General features: G+C 46.1%; 3 protein-coding genes across 5 annotated transcripts; 1 reads left to right on the forward strand and 2 right to left on the reverse strand.

Moving 5' to 3' along the window:
• Positions 1 to 90: 90 nt before the first annotated feature.
• On the reverse strand, positions 91 to 2709 carry UTS2 (urotensin 2; the record flags this gene model as incomplete). Its single annotated transcript, XM_082069870.1, has 4 exons — positions 91 to 207; positions 826 to 869; positions 1174 to 1284; positions 2607 to 2709. 4 exons carry the CDS (start codon positions 2707 to 2709, stop codon positions 91 to 93), a joined length of 375 nt encoding a protein of 124 aa, XP_081925996.1.
• A 9916-nt stretch (positions 2710 to 12625) lies between these two features.
• TNFRSF9 (TNF receptor superfamily member 9) lies at positions 12626 to 15585 on the reverse strand. 3 transcript variants are annotated; one of them, XM_082069604.1, is made up of 7 exons: positions 15260 to 15573; positions 15071 to 15169; positions 14696 to 14833; positions 14137 to 14203; positions 13893 to 14029; positions 13528 to 13662; positions 12667 to 12927 (listed from the first exon to the last, which is right to left on the reverse strand). In XM_082069604.1, the coding sequence occupies exons 1-7, from the start codon at positions 15372 to 15374 to the stop codon at positions 12800 to 12802; spliced, it is 819 nt and encodes a 272-aa protein (XP_081925730.1). In that variant the 5' UTR covers positions 15375 to 15573; the 3' UTR covers positions 12667 to 12799. The 3 variants fall into 3 exon arrangements, with proteins under 3 accessions (XP_081925731.1, XP_081925730.1, XP_081925732.1); XM_082069605.1 differs by lacking the exon at positions 13528 to 13662 and having other exon boundaries at positions 12626 to 12927; positions 13893 to 14037; positions 15260 to 15585; XM_082069606.1 differs by lacking the exon at positions 13528 to 13662 and having other exon boundaries at positions 15260 to 15582.
• Positions 15586 to 16064: 479 nt separating this feature from the next.
• On the forward strand, positions 16065 to 23078 carry PARK7 (Parkinsonism associated deglycase). The gene is made up of 7 exons (XM_082069607.1): positions 16065 to 16163; positions 18002 to 18136; positions 19178 to 19279; positions 19914 to 19973; positions 20316 to 20385; positions 21585 to 21671; positions 22613 to 23078. Exons 2-7 carry the CDS (start codon positions 18047 to 18049, stop codon positions 22771 to 22773), a joined length of 570 nt encoding a protein of 189 aa, XP_081925733.1. The 5' UTR covers positions 16065 to 16163; positions 18002 to 18046; the 3' UTR covers positions 22774 to 23078.
• The last annotated feature ends 2143 nt before the right edge of the window (positions 23079 to 25221 follow it).

Here is a 25221-nt window from a genome sequence, read left to right on the forward strand (position 1 = left end):
TCTCATTTTAGATCAAGCAACTCTATATACAAGTTTTCAGACATCTGTATAAATTATGCAGCCCGAGTCGGGGAGGGTTTCTTCATCTGTTTACACGCAATATTTCCAGAAGCACTCAGAAAGATTCCCACGTTTCTTATACTGTTTCCTGTCCTTGGTCAAGAAGCGGCCCAGCAAAGCGATTCGAGGATGGTTTCCATAGGAAGCCTGAAGTCAAACAGCGTTAGAGAGGTTACTGTTGGACGGTAAACGTTCCCAGAGGGAAGTGAAGCGTGCTCTTCACCGCCCCGACCGCGCGCCCAGCGTCGTGTTCCAGCCGCCCGGGAGCGCCCAGCGTGCCCTGTGGTGGCGGGTGATGCACTGAAGCTAGTCCCTGTCTTCTGCCTTAATTCAGCAGGCGAGTGAACAGGAATGATGTTCTCCATTTGCCTAATGCGTCATAACAAGTCTGAGAACACTGTGCAGCTTGTGTTAAAGTAGGGGGAAGAATGACATGCAGCTAATACTGGTTAATGTCCTGACCTGGCCTGTTGTAGCTGGAAACTGGCCTTTGTTTTGAAAGCTGGTTTTATGGGAAGAAAAGTACAGGATTTAGAATGAAAGGCTCTGGATTACTTGCTGTTGGTTTTGGTGTAGGGTTGGTTGGTTGTTTTCTCTGTTGGTCTAACTGCTAAGCGATTCCTGTTCTAAGAACACTGGCATACTTTAGTCTATACTGCTTATGAAGTCTGTGGATCTTAAATGATGTCTCAGTAACAATTCAGTGTAGTTTAAAATGTGGAGTCTTATTTTTCTTGTTTCGTTGACAAATGGTGATTTACTTACCTCTTTGGTATTTTCCCTTGGGTCGTAGTTTCTGGGGCTAAGACCTGGTAGAGGGGAGACATAACGAAATACTTTACTGTTTAGAAATTGTGAACCTACGCAACTCGTTCTCGTGTACCACAGTGCTACAGCCAGCAGAGTCTTGACCAGGAATGTCCAGAGGACCAGCCAGAAAGCCCTGCTGCTGCAGCGTGGCCGGTTCCTGTGGCACACCGTTCCAGCAGGATCTGGGACTCTGCAGATGCAGACTGCACGGTCCTCTTCACCAGGCACCTGTTACGGCTGTTGGCCCCCAAACCATCTGTTGCTATCGATTCTGCACTTTCTGTTGCTGTGGTAAATCCTCACCTGCTTTGTTGTCATCAGTCAGGGTGCCCAAGAGCTCTGGCAGAAAGTGAAGCAGGGAAGTGCTTCCTGGGCTGCCCAGCTGCGCCACATTTAATCTTGAATCTTCATCAGCTGCAAATGGAACATGACAGAAATGGGCATATGGTAAGAGTCTTACTTTGAATCCCTATTTCAGCCTGTCTCAGGTGATTTCCGAGGACAATTGCAAAGGACAGTGGGGATTTCGATACAAGACTCTGAATAAGAATATTGTAACTTCCCTGTGCTATGTGGAGGCAATTCATATCTGTAGCCTTGTATTATTTTATAATTCAGAGCACTGTTAGCAGGTAAATTTGCTTCGAGATTTACAACAAACCAACCCTCTCTTATACAGTTCTACTTCTATCTTACCCAGCCCAGAAACTCTTTATATTGGCAAGGAAGATTTAATAAGCCTAATGGATGTCTTCAAACAAATGCAGTAATTGTTGCAGCCAGCATGTTCAGCCGGTGATGCGATGGATGTTATCCATACTGAGTCAGGGTTGCCTGTAAATGCACGTTACATAGTGGACAGCTGGCTTGAGAAGATGCTGGCTTAGCGAGTCCAAGATTTTCGAAGCAAACTAAGGACTCCCGGTACCGCTAAACCAGCACAACAGCTGTTGCACCTGCAAGGCAGGTAAGAACAGCCACTCTTTAATCGTGAGCTTTATGCAATAGCTTTGAGTTAGATTTGCCTGTTGTTTTAGAACTCGTTTAAGAAAGTCTTCCAGCACAGGTCAGGTCTGGTGACAGTAACCTTCCAGACTCTGTTTTGCGTTTTGACTGAGACATTTCAGTCTTGGACTTACGCTATATAATTTCAGACTTTGAGGACAGCTTTTTCAAGCAAAGATTGATTCTTTCACTGGACTGAATGGATTAGTTTTCATTAGTGCAAACAGGTAGCATGCTCAATACCTTGCTATTTTTTGTAGTATAAGACAGACTTGCCTGTTCTTGATCTGAGTAAAACTGCATTAATCTTTGCATAGGTTTCCCTCTTTTAAAATAAAACTTCAGTTAAGCATAGCTCATTTTAAAGCATGGCAAGAGGGGAGGAAGTACAACCAAGTTTCTTTAAATTACCCAATGCCTACTGATGCTGCTTCCAAGGCAGACGCTGTATGAGCCAGCTCTCGCTTGATGCTAGGAGGCTCGGATACCTTTGCTTCCTGGATCTCAAAGCAGCAGGAAGAAATATTTAGGGCACCCAAACTCCTAATTTTACGAGACTAGCACCCACCCACCAATGATGTCACTTGCGCTGCCGGTGTCCCCAAGTAATTCCTGCTTTTTCTACAGCTGATCTGCACAGATAAAGGCTCCCTGGGAAACACACCTGCTTCTCTTCTGTTTTTACTGCTCCAGCCCCTGCTTTCTGACTATTAAAATCAGAAGACTCTTACCTGAGAGCTGGTAAGACATCTCGCTGCTGTTGACGATGGGGAGAGACAACAGAGGGCAGGAGAAGCTGATGATAGTGAGACAGCAGAATATTAGCTTATGCATCCTTGCTGTGTTGAATATATTTCGTCTTTGTCTACTCCTGTCACTCTGAACGGTCTGACTGTTGCCTCTGCTCCCAGTTTCACCCATTATATAGCTGCTCATGACCTCATAAATATCATCATGTTCTCTCCCCCTTTCAAAAAAAAATCCAATGAATTTATTGCCCATTGATTCTAAATGGAAACCACTTTGCATTGATGTAATTTTTCAAGGTAACAGTTCATAGACAATAAATTTACTGTCTTATAGCTTGGTGTACAAAATGGACATTATATCAAACCAAGCACAGTGAAGTTTATAAATCTGGCATTAAAAAAACCAAAAAACTTCCAGTTATAAATCATGAGTTAACAAAAGGGTCAGACGTTGGTTGAAATGGCCAGGGCAATAAGACAGCTGATTGATGAGCCTTAGCAAGCTTGACGCAAAGCGTCTGATATGAAATGCACCTTTTCTTTTTTTTTTCCTTCTGTGAGATGGATGTGTTGTGTTGTAGTTGGGGTTCTCGTGCCAGAAAAGGTAAAGGAGAAGGGGAGCGAAGGTATCGAGTTAATTTACAAAGTGAATGCTAGGGGAGTTGTTTGGTTTTTTTTCCTTATAGCGTTTCATATCTGTTTATTTGAGGAGACCCCATCCCGTGTTCCTCTAGAGAGCTGCCTTGGCAAAGAAAGTGGAGCTTCCACCTGGAGACTTACTTGGTACATAAAATCTCCTGTGGTTGACATTAATCACGGGACCCTCACTAGACTGGGAGACCCTTTCCAGTTTTGCTTATCTTCTCTTTCAGTTGGAGCTAGCAACTTAATTCTGGGTGCACTAGCTAGTTTTTCTTCCCGTTTGCCTTTTGCTTTTATTTAATGCTAACACAGTAGTTGCTGTATGCAATCGCGTCACTTTAGTCTTTATTTCTCTCCATCTAGCATATTTTGTCTTCTCTACTTACAATTTCATTTTTTCGCATCAAAGAGCGAGGCTGGAAGGCGCCTCTGGACGTTCCCCAGTCTAAGCCTGCTGCTCAAAGCAGGCTCAGCCAGAGCAGCGTGCCCAGGAGTGTGTCCAGTCAGGTTTGAGCAGCTTCAGGGATGGACTGGGACATGATTTCCAACCTAAGCTTGACAAGGCAACAAGCATCCCAGTGTAAGTTCAAATGCTCTGCTTTGAGTGCAGGGGTGGGCAGTGGAGAGCTGAGAGGACCTTCAGGGGTCCTTCCAGCCTCCACTTTTCTATCTTTCTGCATATACAGAGAGGTCTAGTGTTGGCTTATAGAACACAGGCTGCAGGTGTCTGAACTACAAATCCCGTTTCTCTGGTCTCTGCTAAAGTGAGTGGATATGACAAAATAATATCTCTGCAGAATTAACCTAATACATTTTATATGCCTCTTTCCCTGTGCTTCCCTGTGAGAGGAATAAGTAGCTAGAGAGGAAATCTCTCTCTTTGTCTGAGTCATGCAACTCTTTGTTCCAAAACTGCGGACAGTAATTAGGTCTGATTTGATGCATGATGTTACTGTTGGTGCTGGATGCTCTGTACAAATGCTTCTCCTTCAGTGAACTATCAATGACAATGGCATTATCAATATTCGCTTGAGCATCCTCCAAGGAAAGCTAATGAAGCACTCTTCACGAGCAGCTCATGTCCTTTGTCTTCTCTGAAGGGAGACTCAGCCTCTTAGAGCCATCATGGAGTGCGTCATGTGGAGGTTGGGCAGCTTGCCCGCACCTTATTGCCTTTACTCAGATTTGGAGCTGTCACTTGGACACTCTTTCCTCTACCAAAATGTCAAAGGCGTTTTCCTCAGGGGAGAGTTTGCGCGTCATCATGCAAAGCAAAGAAACAGCTCATCCTAAACAAAGGTACAAAACCCTGAACACATAGGTGAGGGAAGTAAATGTGAAATGCACTTGGAAAACTTGGAAACTGATTTGCAAGAAACTATTTTAATTTTTATCAAAACTAGCATTATGTGGGAAAACTTTTTAAAATTCTTATTTATATTAATAGACAGACTTTCAAGTGCTTCAGTTTAAAGTAACAGGGCAGCAGTAGTCCAGATAAATTACTGAACAAACTCTGTATGGTTGTTACCCTATCACAAAAGACTATCCTTAATTATCAGAAGAAATAACTATTCTTGGCAGAAAACGGTGGCTCGTGAATCACAGAATCGACTGGTTGGAAAAGCCCTCAGAGATCATCCAGTCCAGCCCTTGGTCCAACTCCAGTACATTGACCAGATCATGGCACTAAGTGCCATGTCCAACCTCAGTTTAAAAACCTCCAGGACGGTGAGTCCAGCACCTCCCTGGGCAGCCATTCCAATCCTGACCACTCTCTGCACAGAATTGCTTTCTAATCTCCAGCCTCAATTTCCCCTGTCAGAGCTGAAGCCCATGGCCCCTTGTCCTATTGCTGACTGCCTGGGAGAAGAGCCCAATCCCCACCTGGCTAGAACTGCCCTTCAGGTAGTTCTAGAGAGTGCTGAGCTCAGCTCTGAGCCTCCTCTTCTCCAGACTAAACAAGCCCAGCTCCCTCAGCCTCTCCCCATAGGGCTTATGTTCAAGTCCCTTCCCCAGTCTTGTTGCTCTTCTCTGGACCCGCTCCAGCACTTCAATCTCTTTCCTGAGCTGAGGGGCCCAGAACTGAACACAACACTCCAGGTGTGGCCTCCCCAATGCAGAGCACAGGGGAAGGATCACTGCCCTTGTCCTGCTGACCACGCTGGTTTGGATACAGGACAGGACACCACTGGCCTTCTTGGCCACCTGGGCACACCGTTGGCTCATGTTGAGCTTCCTGTCCATTAGTCCCCCAGGTCCCTTTCTGTCTGACTGCTCTCCAGCCACTCTGCGCCCAGCCTGGAGCGCTGCGGGGGGTTGTTGTGGCCAAAGTGCAGGACCCGGCACTTGGCCTTGTTGAACTTCATCCCATTGGAATCAGCCCATTTTTCCAGTCTATCCAGATCCCTCTGCAGAGCCTCCTGCCTTCTAGCAGGTTGACACTCCCTCCCAACTTGGTGTCATCAGCAAATTTGCTGATGATGGTCTCAGTCCCCTCATCTAAATAATCAATCAAGATGTTAAACAGGACTGGACCCAACACTGACCCCTGGAGGACACCACTAGTGACTGGCCGCCAGCTGGATGCGGCCCCATTCACCAGCACTCTCTGGGCCCGGCCCTCCAGCCAGTTCTTAACCCAGCAGGGAGTGCGCTTGTCCAAGCCACGGGCCATCAGCTTTTGCAGGAGTATATTATGGGAGACCGTGTCGAAGGCCGTGCTGAAGTCCAGATAGACCACATATACAGCTTTCCCCTCATCCACCAGGTGAGTCACCTGATCGCAAAAGGAGACCAGGTTGGTGAGACAGGACCTGCCCCTCCTAAACCCATGCTGGCTGGGGCTGGTCCCTTGTCCATCCTGAAGGTGCCGTGTAATTCCATTCAGGATGATCTGCTCCATAACCCTGCCGGGCACCGAGGTCAGGCTGACAGGCCTGGAGCTGCCAGGGTCAGCTTTGCCGCCCTTTTTGTGGATCGGGGTAACATTTGCCCGTTTCCAATCGTATGGGACCTCCCCAGTGAGCCAGGACTGTTGGAAGGTGAAGAATAAGTTGCTGATGAAGTCAAGAAAACTTGAAGAAACAACACAAGAAAACTAATCAAAGACACCCCCAAAATTATCCACCTGAGTAAAACAGTAAGGATGAAACCTAATCTATAATGCAAAAACTATTTCCCCTGTTTTAAAGTGCTTTATGATGAGTGAGCGTGAGTTGTTATCTTAGTCAAGTATCATGACAATTGGCAAAAGCAGGAATTTCAGAAAATGTGTGATTTAGCAGTCGCATTTGTATGAGGGACTTTTTACCAGGATATAACTTTTAGGGTAATTTTTTGCTTTAATTCAGGTTGCATGGAGAGAGGTTTGCAGTAGATCGTTTTTGTATTGACACTAAGTGCAGATGAGCCTTTTATTATAGAAATGTCCAGCTCTGCCTTGGATTTTACTAGAATTTGACTCATATCTTGTTTCAATTAGTTATATTAATATATGTTGGCTGGTGTGAGAAAAAAGATATTTGCTGCGTTATTTACTTCTCCGATAGGGTCCAGCTTCTCATTTAGGAGTTCTGGGGGTTTTGCTTTGCTGTCACTGTCGGTTTAGCAGATACCTGTCCTAACACCTCAGAAGTTAGCTTTAACCTGGAATTTCTCATTTTAGCGAATCATTCAGCTTCATAACGTGGTTATTAGGTCTATTTTACACACTGAAATAGCTGCCTTTTGAGATTATATGTGAAATAAGTTGTTCTGCCGCTAGCTTGCATTGCCTTATATACACTCTGCATTTTAGAGTGTACTGAAAGTAGCCTTTTGGGAGACTCAGTGGATCAAAGGAAAAAACTAACCATGACTTGGGCACTTGCTGCTAAGTCCCTTTTTTGAAGATGCTGCTTCTGCCCACTGCGCACAAACTGTAACGTATGTGTGGTGTATGTTCTATATAACCAAATGACAACACGTGGTGTATTTTGAGCGCACACGGTAGTATTTCTGTCTTCTGAATTTCTCTCAAAGTTACGTGAGATGCCGAAGAAGCTCTGCAGGAGGATTCCTTGTTCTGTGTTGGGCTGGAGGTGCGTGGGAGAGCACGTACTCTGTGTGCGTGAACGTGGCGGGTCCGTAGTCCTTTCTGAAGGTGATTTATTTTGCTATACAACTGACAAGTGCTCTAACAGCTCTCTGTTACAGGATCACAGCTGCCAAAACATTGCCCCTTTGTAGTATAGTTTCCACCAGCTTTGGCGGGCTTGGAACCCTCTTGATTTTTGGCCCTGCTGGGCTGGCACACTGTAGTGTGGGTATATTCTCCAAGTGAAGCTTGACAAGCTGGTCCTTAGTTCCCCTGTCCTCTCAGCACTACATAATCAGCAGACTGAAGCTTCACACCGTTTGACATGAAAGAAAGTCAGTCTGGCATGACTGGAGTTTGGAAATACAGCGCTTCAGTATCTTATGGGAATTGGGTTCTGGATAACGCAGCCACAAACAGAGGAGCGGAGACCAGATCTTGAAATAAGGTTTCTTCCACAAAAAGCGTAATGGAACTAACTATGCAATTATAGTTTATTTTTAAAACTGAAATTATGAGAGCAGGTGCTAAGGGGAGAGAGAGGGATGCTTCTGCAGCGAGAATGGTACTTTAACGTTTCCTGCTCAACCAAAATATCCCACATATCTGTTCAGCCCTAATAAATTATGATCTGGGGAAAAGCAGAATAAAAACCTTCTTTATCTCACCTTTTGTGGCCAGCGTGCTGCACAGAAAGGTGCACAAAGCAGCCTTGCTGAAGGGCAGAGGCTGTTAGTGATGGTCCATACTTACACTCTCAGTTCATCAGTCCCAGCGCAGAACAAGCTGGGCTCAGTTTCCGTGGAGGTGTATGTGAGCTTCTGCAGCACTGCTGCACTTGGAACCAGTGAGAGTTTCTAATTCGGGCTTCTTTGTTGCGGAGAAGTCTGTTGTGGGGCATTTTCAAGGCAAAGTACTGGATTTTGAGAGACCTTGCAGTAATCCAGAGTAGTCCAAATCAGCTCTGGTCCGAGACACAGCATGCCAACCCTTCCCATGCTGTGCGGGGAGAGAAGGAGGAGAGCTGAACGCGTTTTCCTGTTTGGTTGTCCGAGCAGGGCTCGATTAACCTTCGGGCGGCTGTATTTTTTATCAGTTAGCCGCGGTGCCTCCGCTAGTAACAGGTGCCTCGTTTTGTCAGACTGTGTTTCAGAGAAAAGTAACCTGCTCTCCCTGCTCATGCTGGTTTTGTCCCCCAGTGAATCTAAGGGACCTGACAGTGGAATTACTGCCCCAAAGCCGCCGCTGGGAGGCCTTCCAAAAACGGTCGGAGCGTGCAGGGAGCGGGCGCTGGGCTTGGGGCTGCTCTGACAGGCAGGACTGGTATCGATTTAGATAAGGGGGGAAACGTGACCGTGTGGTGTTGCTTTGGGGTGTTTGCTTTTCCCCATTTTTCTCTTTATTTCTCATCCCTTCTTGCATTAGTATACGTTTGTCAGCTGAAGAGCTCTCTTCGATGGTTTTGAAGAATGATTAAATAAGGTCAAGGAATAGCCCTATGCTGTGAGGACGAGATAATAAAAACTATAGGTTTGTATATATCGTGGCATTGCAGAGGATTCATATAAAACTGCTAGATCACTTTTTCTCCTGCCATCTGTTGCTGTACTACCCCCGCACAGGATTTAATTGCATCAATTTGTGTCTGTGTGCCAGAGCAAAGGCGCAGGCTGGAGACCTCGAGCGTGGCACGGAGGTGCCTGTGTGCTTCAGGGGATAGACGGGGAGCAACGTTTGCTGAAATGCTTTTGGGAATTAACTGGGAGAGAAAGAATCGAATTTTGTGCATGCTCTGCATCTACAGAAGCTTTTGCCACGCTTGAGTCTTCTGTCACCGACTAATTAAAGAGGTATCCTAATAATTACTGCCGTTTTTAATTGTCCTATGTAGTGTAGGCAGTAAAGGAATGGCTCACCAAAGCAGACTTTAATTCTTTACTTTGCTTTCCAAGTGCATAATCCCTTTAATCCTTCACCATTTGGAGGTTTTTTTTGTTAATTAAATGGAATCTCTGTAGGCGTGGTGATTCACATCTCAGGACAAATACGCGTACTTAACGGGGAAAGTTGGCATTAGGTCTCACTGGGCAACTTGAGGTTTCAAGTGGTTCTTTCAAGGTTATTTTGTAAATGAATGAGTGTTTCTTGGCAGTCAGCCATGCAGAATCCTCCCTTCGCTTTTTAAGAGATGGATTCCATGGATTACGTAAACTGAGTAGACTTAACAGGTTTCAGATACACTATGATAAGTCATCCTTAAATTGAAGTAGGTGTCTTTGTATGAGGTTTTGTACTTGCTAAATCAAATAAAACCTGATTTATTGTCCTAATGCAAACAGGTTAGACAAACAGGAGAGATTTTTCCCTGATTTCAGTGGGTGTTCAGTTGGTGTGTTTTTCTTTAAAATGTAACCCAGTTTGCCTTAGAGTACCATAGGAATAGTCTAATAGTCTGCTGTTTTAACTGGCAGGGATCCAGGATCTAGAAGGTGAAAGGAAACATAGTAGATGATATCATAACTAATTCCTGCCAAATCGAGGTTAGAGGGATTTTCCATTTTCTTTGTAGATGGTGTTCAAAGGCTCTGCTCGCGGTGAGGGCGGTGGTGGTTCCCAGCAGCCGCCTTCTGGTGGGCCCAGGGCAGGAGGATGCTCGGCTCTGCTCCTGGTGCGCGGCGCGGATCCTCCTTGGACAGGCGCGTGTCAGGGGAGGCTCCTTCGTAGCCGAGAGAGGAGCTGAGGGGACAGTGCTGGGCTAGAACTTCGTGTGATTTTAGTAGTGAAACGTACCTTGACTTTTTATCACCTGTTTGAAATGCAGGCAGAGTGATACAAGTTGCCTGTTTAATGCTATTCCCTCTGTGTCAAGTCTCTTCAGAGTGTCTCCCATGGAGGTTTTTGCATCATTGGTGTTAGTATCAGAATGACTGTCAGAGAAGAGCGTGCTTCCTATGAAGGATCTGATAGAAAGACTGAAAATAAGAAATCATATTCTTTTAAAAAACACCACGATGTTTGTATGTTTAAGAGGAGCTATTGCATTTTCAGGGTCTCTATCCTCCACAAGTATCGGCACAGAAATGCAGAAGCATGCCTGTCCAAGAGAGGGAGGTGAGAGAGAGAAAACCTTTTGCTATCAACCTCTTGCTTTCCTTAGCCACACAACTCATGAAATTATGAAGCCAAGACACGTGACAAATAGAGTTTTAATTGCTGGTGCTAGTAACTGCCAGGAAACAGTGCTGGTTCTGGGAGCAATGAAAAAGCAGCAGTCTCCTCTGCTTCAACTTATCGTTAAAGAGGATTTGTCTCATTTTTCCATGCCCTCAGAGCTCTGCCCGACACCACCTGGGCCTCCGCACACACTCTGGCCAGGAGGACACTTTTTGACTTCCAAGAAAAACAAATGGCCAGGGCAAGAAGCTCCCGTTACCTCATCCTCAGCCACCTGGGCTGCTTGAGAGTCATCATGGTGTTCCCCGTTCCTTTTCACTTGCTGCATGATAAATGTAAAATATTGTTGAGAAAAGAGATGTTCACAGAAAGCAGACAACGCTTAGAGCTTAAAGAGTTAGAAGGACTGAACTGCATAATTTCTACATGAACTGGTAAGTTTCTTCAGGTATTAAAGAGTCTGTATGTTCAGTGAATCTCCCTGTGAAACCAACATGCACATGATCTATCAATTATATGTCATTGCCAAAAAATACTGCTTTTCCACAGCCCTGGCTCTGAATTACAGACAGTCAGGCTTTCCTCCTTCCTTCTGCCTTGATTACCAATAATTAAAGAGATAGACAGTGCAGTTTTGCACTGTCTTCAGAGCATTTCAAAATATATGCAGAATTCACTAACTAGATGTAAAGTTCCAGCTGGAATATCTTTTTTCCAAGGAGAAAACACCAGATGTTTTGAGTTTTTAGAGGATGCGTACTTTAATTTTCACACCTTACACGTGGATTAGAAACTAATCACAAGCAGAGCTGTTCTCCCGTGTTCTAGGACACTGTGCTCTGGCGCAAAGGTCGCTCTTTGGTTTATAAATAATTGGTGGCTTTCATGTGTCCTGTTCATGTCTCTTAAGTTTTTGAACTTGGCGTAATAATCACTTTGTCTCGTGGTTGAAAGTACTACTAGAGAGGGGCCAGGGATAAACAGACTCATTTAAATATACTTAACTTCATAGTTCAGGCTTCTGTATGACGTTTATTTTCTCACATACTGTTTTATATTTACTGGTATACAAGTTTATAAAAATGTGTAAGTGTGGTTTGGTGAAAATAATCTGCTGTCGCAATCTTCTGCTGAATAGAGAGATGGGCCGTCGTTCTTCAAGCACAAGAATAGCGTTCTCTAAGTTGGAATCACGTAGAGGGGAAAATCACCCTTTACAGGACATACTGGTGAGTTTTCACTTTATTTTTTTGAATAACATTTATGGAAGAAGAAAAATTAAATCTTTGCTTTTGTAAAAGGTTAAAAATGATGTTGCAAGTGCCGTGACTCAAGCGTGTTCTTTTTTCTCTTTGAGACCAAAGTAACAGTAATTGATCAAAGAGACAGATACAGTGTCTGATGTTAAAATCTTTCCAACCTCAGAGTTACAAAAATAGTGCCAGAAATGTATCATATTTACACATACCTCATCTGCAACGTACATAATGTTTACATCACCTAAAAGATCAAAGCTGAGTGATGCAGGGCTGAAGGTGGTGCAGTCCAGCTGCACAGTAACATGTATTTTGAAGGTCAACCACAGCTCTTCTCAGTGTTTCCACTGCCTCTCTTGAGCCAGCCAGTGTGACACAACAGCAGATGCAAGCTATTGTGAAGCACTTTGCAGCTCTAGATTCTTATGGCTTCCTCTCTCCTACGTATCGGAAGGTGCAGTGGTCAGGACAGGTACTTGTTTCTAGGGCTGATGGGATCTGGAATGAGGTTTATCTGTATTTGCTCATGAAACCCAAAACTGTTGGGTCTGATCCGAACTTTGGAAGGAACTGCAGCTCTAGACTGAAGAGGGTGGCTGTAATGGTAACAGAGGCCATCAGTGTCACATGTACCTCTACTATGTGCTACAGCTCCTCTCTTTAGTGTCAAATGTTTTCAGACTGCGTGGAAATATAGCTTAGGTGCCATTTACAAGGGGGACCAGAAATCCATCCTGCCCTTCTATTACTGCTTTTAAGGGCAGTACTAATTTCTATATGTAGATCAAGTACTTCTTACCAATATGATTCTTAGTCCTAGAAGAAGAAAGTCAGCAAACTAGGTATTTTATTCATTTATCTTTATTTTTTAAAGAGATTTAAAATATACACTTTTTCCTCAGTGGCTGGGCTGTTTAGCACTCTGAAATTCATAGATTTTGACACCCTCTCTATGTATGTAAACAAGTTCTTGTCCTGTGTTCCAAAAGAGAGTTCGCAAATGGTTGATCTGGACAGTCCCACTGCTAGTTCTCCAAAAGATCTCTGAATTCTGTGGATTTGCCGTGGTCCTGATATTCACCTTGTTCTTCCTCAGGAAAGCGGCAGCTGCAGGCATCCTCCTCCTGAACTGACTGTTCAGGTGTGGTGTGCACTGAAGAAAAAGACCAAATGTTCACTTTTTGTTGCATTTATTCAGCCATCTTATTTCACCCTTCCTCGGTCAAAAGTGCGGGAAGTTGGCAGGAAAAATTCTTCCAAATAATTCAGTATTCTGAAATTTTTCCTCTACAGCATGTACATCTGATAAAACTGATTTATCATACTTTGTTTTCCCTAATGCAACAGCGGCTGCTAGTGCTTTCTGTGTCACAGGAAGGAAGACCAACGTGGAGTTGTTAGATTTTTGGAGCAACTGTCTCCTGTATTCAGAGTTGCACTGGGAGATCAAGCCCTTGTCTCTAGGAAAGGGGAGAGGACGAGAGAGAGAGAGAAAACCCCAAAGGAACAAAGATGCCAACTGTGCTGGATGCAATTCCACCTCCTTGCGTCCTGCAACAGAAATTCCAAAACTCTTTCCCTTTCAGTCGTTCAGTTGTTTTTTGGTGTTTTTGCTGGGTTTGTTTGTTTGTTTTCTGACATACAAGGCCAAAAAATGAAGCTGTCTGCAACTATCTTTGAAAGATACTTAAAAGACAAGGGATTCCTGATTTCTGGCTAGTTTCAAAAAAGATAAAGAGTCTAGCTATCTTACTTTTCTTGAAGACATCACGTAGTTTCTTTTTCTGCCAGATAATGAGGCATATGCATGAAGGCAGCAGAAACACTATGCACAGCACCCCAGCTACAGTGAGAGAAATTCTGACAGCGTCTGTCTGGAGGTCCTCCCCTAGGAAACAAACAGCATTCTCTAAGCAGTGTTACAGAGCAAAATTCTACTGCCCCCAAATTAGCTGACAACTTTGTCTCAAGCTCTGCTTCTGGGTAAGTCTGCAACACTGGAAATGGACAGAAGGACGGACTCTTGCTTTAAATAAACGGTAAGTGAATGAGCTACAGTATGTTTCCAAGTAGGTCATAATTCTTTCACACTATAAGCAATACTACACAACCACTTACCTGGCACAGTGATAGGAAGTGGAATTGCAGGAGATGTGGTAGGTGGACTCGTGAGTAAAGGAGGATTATCTGAAGCATGTTTGCAAATGACATCTTTGGCTGTGGTTCCAGACTCCGGGACCTGGTTTGCAGAGCACCTGAAAGACATTTTAAAGCAACACAGAAAAACAGAACAGAACAAAAACCATGGGAAAAAAATCCAGCCAAGTGCAATAACTGCAGCATTTATTTTTAGATTACTTACTTTGTCCAGTTTTTACAGGAGCCATTAGGCTGATCATTAAAAGTTCCATAGCGGCAAGTCTGGCAACCTTCGACAGACAAGGGCAGGTAAATTTGTACAAGATGAGCATTTAAAGCAACATTTGAAACATTATTCTTGCCTGCTTGTACAGTGATGTGATGCACATTCATAGCATTACTGTTACATAAGATGCTCTGAGTATGCAAGGTAAGTCTTTCCCTGTGAGCTATGTCCCCCTACAGTTCTCAGCTACAGAATTGAGTTAATGTGGCATGAGGTGCCACACATCATCTCTAACTCCAGAGTTCCCAGCTCGGTTTTTTCAGAGGCTAGTGACAAAAGAGCTGTCATGCAGAGCAACCTAACTGGTGCACAATTGAGCTGCAGTAGGGCTCTGAGTTTGGCTCGCTCCACACACAATTCAAACCGTTTAGCAGCAGCGGCAGCCTTTATCTTGCCGTGTCCTTACTCAGGCAGTTTTCTTGCTGTGCAAGATGCAGGGGTGCATTTGGTATGGTGAGCACAAGAGGTTTAAACTGGTGTGGAAAGGCAACCTTACCGCTCTTGGTGTTCTCCTGGCCCACGCCGCAGCTCCGGTCACAGCGGGAGCAGCTGTCGCCGCTGCAGCGATACCCCTCCTTGCACGTGCACTCAGCGTCGCTTGTTGAGGAACACTCTTTCAAATACCTGAATCTTCCTAGGAAGTGGAAACGAGTCGCAGTGTAGGTGCGTGCTCAGCACGCCAGACGCAGCGCAGCAAAGGCGCGGGACCTTTGCTCGTACACAAGTCAGGCTGACGGCTTCAGCCAGGAGCCCCGCAGCCGCGCCGCATTGTTCTGCCAGCGCCGCTTCCACTCGCGGCGCCGTGACAGACTCACGCTCGATGTTTCACCCCGGGCGGGGGAACAAGGGGCCGAGAAGTCGCCGCCTGTACCTTCGCACTTGCGGCAGAGCGTGCAGCCGCTGAGTCCGGCCGCGCTGGAGAAGGTGTCGGGCGGGCAGCGCCGGCAGCCCGCGCCCAGCACGAAGGTACCTGCGGGCCGAGACACGGGTGGCTGCCGTGGGGCCGCGCTGCCGCGGGCCGCGCCCAGTGTCCCCCGGCCCGGCCCGGCCCGGCGCTCACCCGCGGGGCAGTCGGCGCCGCTCGGCGGGGCGGCCGTGGGCCCCGGGCTCAGCGCCAGCGCCAGCAGAGCCGCCGGCAGAAGCGCCCGGGCCGCCCGCGCCGCCGCTGCTCCCATGGGCTCGGTGCCGGAGTGCGCGCGGGGCGGCAGGCGCCGACCCTTAGGGGCCGCCCCCGGAGGAGCTGGTGCGTCAGCCGGGGGCGGTGGGGAAACTCCGGCCCCGCGGGACTTTCCGGCCCCCCCGGCGCGACCCCCAGCTCTGCCGGGCAGCGCCTGCAGCCCTGTCAGCGTTGCCCAGCAGCGGCCGCCGCTGCCCCCGGGGCTCCCCGGTGAGTCCCGCGCGGAATCCCCGCAGGGCACCGCGGCTTGGCCCGTGCGGGAAGCGGGGCCGCTCCCCGGTCGCGCCCCCGAAGGTGAGGGGAGAGTCCGGGTGGCGGGAGAGGCGCGGCCCGCGGAGGCAGCGGGGGTCAGGCCGCACCGACATGTCTGCGAGCGCCTCCGTCGTGCGCGGAGATACTGCGGCTGAGACCGCCTTGGGACGCGGTGGATCCCGCGGCCGGGCCCCGCGCCGAGCGGGCCGGGTGACCGGGGCAGGCGGGCGGGAAGCGGGGATGCGCTGCCGAAGTGTCCGGCCGGGAAGCCCCGCCCCCTGCGGCTCCTCGCGGCCAATCGCCGTTGCTTCTGTACAGGCGCGTGGCCGCTGGGTTACGGCGGGGCCCCGTGAGGGCCCCGGGCCGGGGGACGGGCGGGAGCGGCCGGGCCGCAGGCCGGGGTGCTGGGGGGGCGGGCGAGCCGCAGGCCGAGGGGGCGGGGGCGGGCGGGACGCGGTGCTGAGGGGGCGGGGGCTGTGGCTGCCGCGCGGCGGGATAGGCGGGGCCCCCCAGAGCCACCCGCGCTTCGGCTGAGGTAAGTGAGTCGTCGCCGCCGCCGCCGCCGCCGGTCGTGTCGCCCGCGCTGCGTCGTACGCGGCTCTGGCCGGAGGAACTGCCCGGGGGGAGGGGGGTGGCCGGGGCTGAGCCGGCGCTTGCGGAGGGCGTGAGTTTGGCGGGGCGGCCGGACGGGGCCGCGCGGCTTCGGCAACCGCCGTAGGGGCTCGGCCGCGAAGGCCGCTCAGGCCGCTCGCCTGTTCTCCGCGGACCGATCGGCGCTCCGGGCGCTGCAGGCGCGGCCGCCTCGCCCCGTGCCGTTCTTCGTGGTCTGCTGAAATCCTGGCTACGTGGAATGGCGCTGTGTCCTAAAATAAATGGATGAATGTGGCCTTTCTTCCAGCCTGGCTGAACTGGTGACCCGTAAAACTTCCATTGCCGCTGGTAGTTCGCTGCTTGGTCGGGGCGTCGGAGCGTGTGGGGTTTTTAAAGTCAGAAACCTTAGCGTTCTGATCAGCTACCTGCCACAAGTCGCCCTCTCGAGAAACACGCACGTACCACATAGGGAAATGCGTTTATCACACTGGTTCAAGGCAGCCTATGTGTACGCTGGCACTGAGATGCAAACAGATTTGCATCTGCTCTGCACAGATAGCTTGTTGGATGAAGTGGCTGTTACCTCTGTGTGACTTGGTTCTGCCTTCTCAGAAAACAGCCTTGCCCCCGTGGTATTTACAGCGTGACGGCTACTTCCGTACGCACCCACATACAATTTGAGCATACTTGATCAGTTGGCCTTGCATTTGACAGTACATAAAGCTGCCCTAAAAGCAGGATTTAACACACAGAATTAGTCTGCTTTGGCTGTTTCTGCATGCTGCAGGATGTTCTACTGTATATTACTGTATTCTGGAATAGCGTCTTGCTAAATGAGGCTAAAAGTAGGGAGCAAACCTGAAAATAGATGATGCAGGATAAGGGGATGGTTTTCCTTCATGTAGGCAACTAAATGTGGATCTCATTTTAAGAAGAGCCCCCAGATGCTACAGGAATTTCTGAATGGAAAGTCCCTACACAGGAAAAAATCCCTGTCTTACAGAGTGGATGAAATGCCTTCTCACGCCACAGATGATTTCAGACTTCTGTCAGACCTGTATGAGTTAGTGTGTATTTTACGTGATGTAGTTAAAGTTACTTTACAGTCACATGGAAATTTGACCATTCACTTCAACTTGAATTTAGGAGCTAAAAAAAAAAAGTCTTAAGCCTGGTTTGTTCCATTTTCTAAATTCTGTGGTCTGCTCCCCCATCACACATGTGCACACACATTTCTCCCACACACAATTGTGCAATACCCAAAAAATCTATTGCTCGTTTTTTGTAGGGGCACTGGTCGGGTCATTGTAAGTCACAGGAAACTTCACAAAGCATGCTGTGTGGAAACTAAGTACCAGACATGAGGTCAAAGCTCATGCAAGCCCTTTTTATAAACACTGACCTGGGTAGGAGTCGGTAGGCTGGGTACGTGTGAGGGCGTGCGAATTGAAATCAGCTCTGCCACCCACCTTGAACCCTGCTCTCTGGCAGACTCAAACCGTGTAAAGTCTTGATCAGGCCAAGCTGCTTCTCGCTCTGGTGATGATGTGCTGTGCCTCCCACTGCACACGTCTTTATCCCTTAGTATCAGAACACATTCTTTGTTAAAAGCTCTTTAGTGAAATGAGATCGCTGTGAATATTGATTAAAGCTAGTGAACTATTTTGAGGTGGCTTAAGTGAAAGCAAATGTAAATTTCTCACTTTTAAACTTCACTGTTAGGAAGGGTTTGTACTAGGGAATCTGTCTTCTAACCACGTTGTCTCTTTCTACTCTCCTTAGCTCCTCCCCTCACAATTGTCTCACCCGAGAGCAACACAGTAAGACATGGCCTCGAAAAGAGCATTGGTGATTCTAGCAAAAGGTGCTGAGGAAATGGAAACTGTAATCCCCACCGATGTTATGAGAAGAGCTGGGGTGAGTATGCAGACAACGAAAAGTCTATTTGTGAGTGCTTGGTGAAGGGGACAAACTTTGCCCCAAGTTCATTGCTAGGAGTTCAAGGTTTAGTCTGAAAATTTACTTGTGCCTTCTTGCTGGTTAGCAAATATCTGTGCTGTGCTCCAAATAAGGATGCACGACAACAGACGTTTGTGCAAAAGGTAAACTTGTAAAATACGAGCCTAACGTGGACTGGTGCAGATGTTTCAAGTAAATCTTACCCTGTCAGAAAACACGGCTACTCCCTTGCATCACAGCAGGAAATGCTTTTTTTTGTGGGGGTCTGAACAGCTTAGTATGTTACAGATTGTGACATTACATAGCTTTTCTTGAGTTACTTTTAAAATTGGGTTATTAGCTAGAATTCCATCTGGTGGGATTCCTCATGCTGTTTGTTACTTTTGCAACTGTAGTGGTACACAGTGTTACCATCTGATTAGGTATGAAAATAAGATTTTAAATAAATACACTAACTTCACATGTATAGAAATGGCTAAAATAAAAATTACCTTCTCCAACCACCTTTGTAGTTTCATTAATGTGCTCTCTGTTTCACCTGACATGAGAAGCACAAGCTTGCGAATATGAGCTGTGCCATGCACATCTATGATATTATGACCGGGCATCTAAAAGTCAAAGGAGAAAATGGAACACACCATAAGTGTGTTTGAAAATGGCTCGAGCCTTCAGAGATACTTTAATTCATTATCTGATCCACTTAGTCTGGCTCTCCTGGGTTGTGTTGTATTGTTTTGTTTAAAACCTGTGGAATCAGGTATTCTCTAAATGTCCTGTTTGAAAAGTTGAACTATTGGAGGTATTTGTTAATCTCTAGGTGAATATTGCTGCTCACCTTGTGTGTTTCGGTTTACTCATGGTTTGGGGAGCTTAAGTGTTGCCCCATTCTTGACAGCTTTCAGTGGTGCTTTGCTTGTTCTGTGTACTACTTAAGAACCAATGTGTAAGAAAAATGCCCTAAATTCTTGGGCTGTAATGATCCATGTATTCTTCTGTCAGATCAAGGTGACTGTTGCAGGCCTAACAGGAAAAGAACCAGTGCAGTGTAGTCGAGATGTCTTCATTTGTCCTGATGCCAGTCTTGAAGATGCCAGAAAAGAGGTTGGTCATCACCCTGGTCTGACGTAGCAGCCAATGTAGCCTTTCTCACGGTTTCAGAGATGAATCTGGAAAGCTTATGCATTCCCTTTAGAAATATGTCGCATGTTATGTTGGCTCTATGCTGCAGTGAATCACAGAACTGCACATCCCGCAATGCTCCCCTTTGGTGTTGTCCTGCTTCACAGCATGCTAAGATCAGACAGATTTCTTAATTCTGCAGAGGTATTTGTTTTTGCGAAGCATCAAACCTAGAGCTTTATTTCGCATGTTAGTCGGTCCGACAAAATACTGTGATTTGGAACAACTGAAAAGTTCCGATGGGAAGCTGACCAATTCTGTACAGCAAGGCTGGGGCAAAAGCACTTGTCCTTACAGTGCAAGAGCTGCCATTTGCGTGCTGAAGCTCTCAAATGCACGAGGCTTAAAAGTTAGTTCTGTAGCAGACTTCATCAATAATAGGCTACTCCTGGAGTTCCATAATTGCAACTGGTTCTCCTAGTCTAAAGTGTTGTTCCGTGGAAGAAAAGGTAGATCCCGTTGCTTCTCGCTTGATTCAGCTGTAATGGCTTTAAAACGGGGTAATGCACGTACCAGCCTCTGTTCTACAGAGCAGTTTTATCTTTTGTTTGTTTAGGGGCCTTACGATGTCGTGGTCCTGCCTGGGGGTAACCTTGGAGCCCAAAACTTGTCAGAGGTAAAGTTCTGGTATCGTAAAGGTGCATGGGCATCCTCATGAGTAGTGGGTGGTCTACACTTGCTTAGTAATCCTGCAAATTCAGTTCAGCATCTGAAAATTGTTTTCTGAATGAATCAGTAAACTAATTGCTAATTGTTAATTTTGTTGTGGGACAAGTATTTATTCATTTCAGTTTTTCTCCTTCTTGAGTGTTTTCGTTGCCATCTGTCTTGAGGCAGGAGGGAGAGTTGTCGGTTTTCTTTGTAAAACTTGTGTATGAATTTTCTGTGGAAAATGTTTCAGCTGTGCTTCAAACAATGAACTGCAAACAATGACTTGTGATCTGGTTTCTTTATACAGTCTGCTGCTGTCAAAGACATTTTGAAGGACCAGGAAAGCAGAAAAGGCCTGATTGCTGCTATATGTGCAGGTGGGTTAACAGGACATCTTGCTTTTTAAAGCATTTGGATATTTCGAAGGGCCATGCAGACAGTTTCCTGTCTTAGAAATCTGTATTCCTGTAATTTAATAGCAGGGATTTGTACCATACGTGCACCCATCAGCATGTGATCTTTTTGTAAATTTAATAGCAATCTCTGAAATATTGCGAATGCTTTTCTTACAAGTTCTGCTTGGTACCCAGTTCTTTCCAACCAGTTGTGGTGCTGTCTTTAAAATTAAAAGTGAAAGGTAATGTGCTGGGATTTTTTACAAAATATTTGCTTATTCTGGTGTTCTTTCTGTGGGGACACAGTGCTGGCAGAACATTATTGCTATAAATTCATGTGACTTCTCCTGCCCTTTAGCTTCAGAAGGAGTGCTGTAAAGATAGAATTACAGGCTCACCCTTCCTCAGCTGAGTGGTAGCTAAAGATGGAATTACTCTGAGGAGAGGGTTGTCTGCTTACATATTCCGCACAGCTAGGCATCCAGTTCATTTCTTTGCAAGATTTGTAAGTAAAAAAAAGCAAGATGAACAATTTCCAGTACTCCCATCTGAACTGAGAGGCTGGCCTAGGTACCTGCAGCTAAGAATGAGGAGAGTGGTGACAAGCATGAGACAATCTGGCAGAGTGTGTTTGTGTATTTTCACTTCTGTTTTCTGGTACGTTGCTGAGGTGGTTTTGCTTTCATTCTTTACTTAGGTGATGCGTGTACAGAGTCGTAAACATTCTTGACCTGGGCAGTGGTGCTTTTCTAGTTCTCTGACTGTATCATCTGCAGAACAATTGCAAATTTGCAGTTGCCCAATAAAGGCCTTTGCTTATAATCAGGATGGTCCATTTATTTAAGTATAATGCTTCTTAGAGCTGATTCCAACTGAACACAAAGAAGGTTATTTTCTGGACTATATCTGAAATGAATCAAATCTACAGAAATGAAACTCACATTAGGCAAATCCTGTCTTCAGTTTCTTTTGGAATTCCCGTGAGGATTTCTGTCAGATGACCTAAGAATTCTTGACACAAACTCCTTCCTCAATTCAGGCCAAGGAGGAAGTACGAAAATAAAAGAGAAAGGCTGTTAAACAAAAAACCGAGTAGTTAGCCCATGATCTGTCTGAAATACTTCTTGGCACACAATTCCAACGTGTGAAGTTCCTCACGGGTGCAAACTTTTGTCTTTCAGGTCCTACTGCCCTTCTGGCACATGGGGTAGGGTTTGGAAGCAAAGTCACGACACATCCTTTGGCCAAGGATAAAATGATGAATGGAGGTACGTAATGACTTTTGTAAGTTTCTAAACCCTTTTGAGAATGTTTGTTTGTTTGTTTGTTTTTTAGCTGAACGCTTGATCTAAAGAAAGCAAAATAAAAAATGGTTTTTGTATCTTACTTTATATGTTAGAATTTCCTTAAGGCTTTCCTGAATGTAATCAAAATTCATCTGAATATGCTAAAACTATACTTCTAAGGCTGTTCAACCTGAAAATACAGGGCTGTATTAACATTCAAGTTCTTGGGCAAAACAGGCTGCTGGTGTCATGCTAGGAGCATTTTCTCCCTTGTCCTCTTGAGGCTGCGCCATGTTTTACCCTTTTGGTTCTTTGCCTCAGTTCTTCCAACCACAAACTCCAGCAGCGCCTTTCCTGCTCTCCCATGACTGATGCTTTGGTGCTGTGAGCAGCTGGTGGGCCCACACTTCCTCCTCATACATGAAGGAAGTGGTGCCGAAGCACTATTTAAGAAAACATTCTGTGAACATTAACAAGTCTGAAGGAGAGCAGGAGATGGCAGAGTTCCTCTGCACACATTTGGAAAAAAAAAGCAAATTGTGAACAGCTACACAGAAGCAGTCTGACTTCCAAAAGTAACCTCATGGGAACTGACAGGCACAGCGAGCAGTTCTTGATGAGCTTGTAGAATCAGGGGTACATTCCCATCCCATGTGTGTTGGCTCCCTGAGCTCCCTGCAGCCATTTTCCTGCCTGAGGACTGCAGGCAGTGATGAGCTGTCGGTTCTGGAGGGACAGAGACGCAGAGCCCCAGGCAGGCAGGGCCCACACAGGCGGCCGAGGCGCTGGCTGCGCAGCACGATGCTGCTGGCGGGAGCCGCCGCTCCTGCGTTGCTGCAGGCAGCGGTAGACAGATCCGTGCTCTGCAGCGGCTGTGGGCACTGCGCTGAAGACTGACCTTCTTTCTGTTGTGTTCCCCCAAGAACACTACCGCTACTCCGAGAGCCGCGTGGAGAAAGATGGGAACATCCTCACCAGCCGCGGCCCTGGTACCAGCTTTGAGTTTGGGTTGGCCATTGTTGAAACACTGCTGGGGAAGGAAGTGGCTGAGCAGGTGAAGGCACCCCTAATACTGAAAGAATGAAATCCAGGTGTGGGACAGGGAGTAGGACAATGTTGGATGGAGAATCTTGACCTCTGTAGAATAACTGTAGGATGCGCTGTTGTAAATAGAATTTAATTGTGGGTGAAGTTAGTAACTCCACTTAACCTAAACTGGTGTACCTTAACAAACCAATGGTCTTTATTTCTGGAAAAGGATGCTGTTAGCAAAAAGCTTCATCACAAAGAAGCATCCAGCATCTAATAATCTTAGTTGGCTCGTGGATGGCATTTAAAAAAATTGCATTGGAAAATGTTTGCTGAGTAAATAAAAATGAAGCAACCCTTGCTTGTGTGTTGTTTCTTTGTGTGTTTTCTACCAACCCAGACCTATGAAACCTTTAAACCACTATGGCTGGCAATGTACTACTATTCAAAACAGCTTCTGTCTAGAATCTCACACAGTTCTTCTGACGTATGAGCTGAAACAAGAAGGTGGTTGAGTGCTGGAACAAGCTCCCTAGAGAAGTGGTCAGGGCCCCAAGCCTGTTGGTGTTCAAGAAGCATTTGGACAACACTCTTAGATACATGGCTTAACTTTTAGTTTGGCCTGTGCAGAGTCAGGAGTTGGACTTGATGATCCTTGTGGGTCTCCTCTGACTCAGGATATTCTATGACTCTATGAAATAGATGCTAGGAATCTAATGAAACACTAGAAATTCTGAGACAACATGGAACTACATTTAGGGTGGGATATTCTTACCTTGTCAAGCACTCCAGCGTTCCCATAGCTTGCAGGTTGTCCAAGATACCATTGCAGTTTGTCTTCTTAAACTATTGCAAATCCATTGAGCTTTTTAGGCAGCTAATAATCAGCATAAAGCAGGAAACTGGACTTGGTAGCTTACCACCAGTAGCAGTGCTCGTTTCTGCTTACTATAAATCAGAACTTGCTGCAAACCTGACTTAAGTCAGCATAGGTCAGTTTAGAGGAGTTGCTGGACAGGTTTCTGGAGGAAGTAGTGGAGCTGTATCCCCATGTGAATAAAGAATTTGGGATCAATTTTTGTCTTTGCTACCTTTTACCAAAGAACTCTGCTGTTCCTGGCTCTGTCGGCAGTCGCGGTTACAAGGTGGCACCTCACTGGACTCGGAGTTGTCACACCATCTGGAGAGCTGGCTCTGTGTACATCTGGAATGTACAGTCTGAGCTTTAGAGAACGGCTGCATAGGGGCCTTTATGATTGCTTGTTTTAATGGGAAGTAAGTTCATTCTCAGTTACTGCATTTTGGTGATGACATACATAGGTACTTTGCAAATGCCTCTATGTTGTTAGTATCTACTGGAAGAACTGCTTTAGTTGTGTGCTCTGCTTCTCATTTGTTTAGGAAATCTTTTGTATGTTTTTCTGGCTTTGAAATATACTCAAGATATGCAAAAAGTTGTAATCTATGTAAGATTGGACATGTTTGTTCATTAAATCTGCACGTCTAACTGGTATTGCTATGCAAATGTAAACCAAATGATGGAAAGAGCCTTTGTCCTAGAATCTGGAATAATCACCTGGTTTGTAAATGGGCATGATTCAGAATACAGGAAAAGCTCTGCATTCCCTGGCAGTAGTGCTGCTTTGTAGCAATAGAAGGAAAATATTTCCAAGCTTCTATATAGCATTGACAAAGCAGCCAGGAATTTGATTATACTTTTTTCTTTTTTATTGTAAGGCTGAGAGTTCCTTTTACATAAGTGAGGTTTTCAGTGCACACATTTGGGCTTACCCACTCCTGCTAAAATAGTGATAGGAAAAGCACTCAATAAAATGAGCTTAGAGCCCACTAATGGATCTGGTTAGCTTTCAGATTCTTTCACTGCATTCAGCAAAAAGGACTTGTTTAATGAAATGTGGCAATGCTACTTGCATCACAGTTTCCTTCTATAAAGCTGATCCTGCTCTCAACCTTTTACATTGCCAGCGTCCAGCAAACCGGAATTTACACGCGTTATCTGTTTCTGCTGAGGTGCCATTAACTCAGTTTCTAAGTCAGGGGAGTTGTGTGAACTAAGACTGAGCTAATTTTCCTCTTACGGGAAGTATTAAGAAGGAACTTGCTCATTAGAGGGAGAAAAAGCACCTTCCAAGTTGTTAAATGCTTTTTTCCTCTCTCCTCCTCCATTTCACATTTCATAAAGAAGATCCCTACTGGCTACATATCTCTTTTCCTAAAATCCCCTTTATCTGCTGCCGAAAGATGCGATACTGTTCTGCTCAGTGTTTCATGAACACTAGAAACTTTGTGCCCTGTTAGTATTGGCAAGCTTTAGTTTTAGAGCCTACGGTAATTAGCTGTTGGCCACAGAACTTGGCTAAAATGAAAGTGCATCCACTCTTCTCTACCTAGAATTTAGCTTTTTGTTCCCTGACTGCTGGAGTTTGTTTTCCTGCTGAGAAGGTAGTCAGTAAGCATCTGCCGCATGCCTTGTGTCATCTCT

This window comes from Streptopelia decaocto (assembly GCF_964273445.1).
Source record: "Streptopelia decaocto genome assembly, chromosome: 20".
In the NCBI taxonomy this organism is placed as follows: domain Eukaryota; kingdom Metazoa; phylum Chordata; class Aves; order Columbiformes; family Columbidae; genus Streptopelia; species Streptopelia decaocto.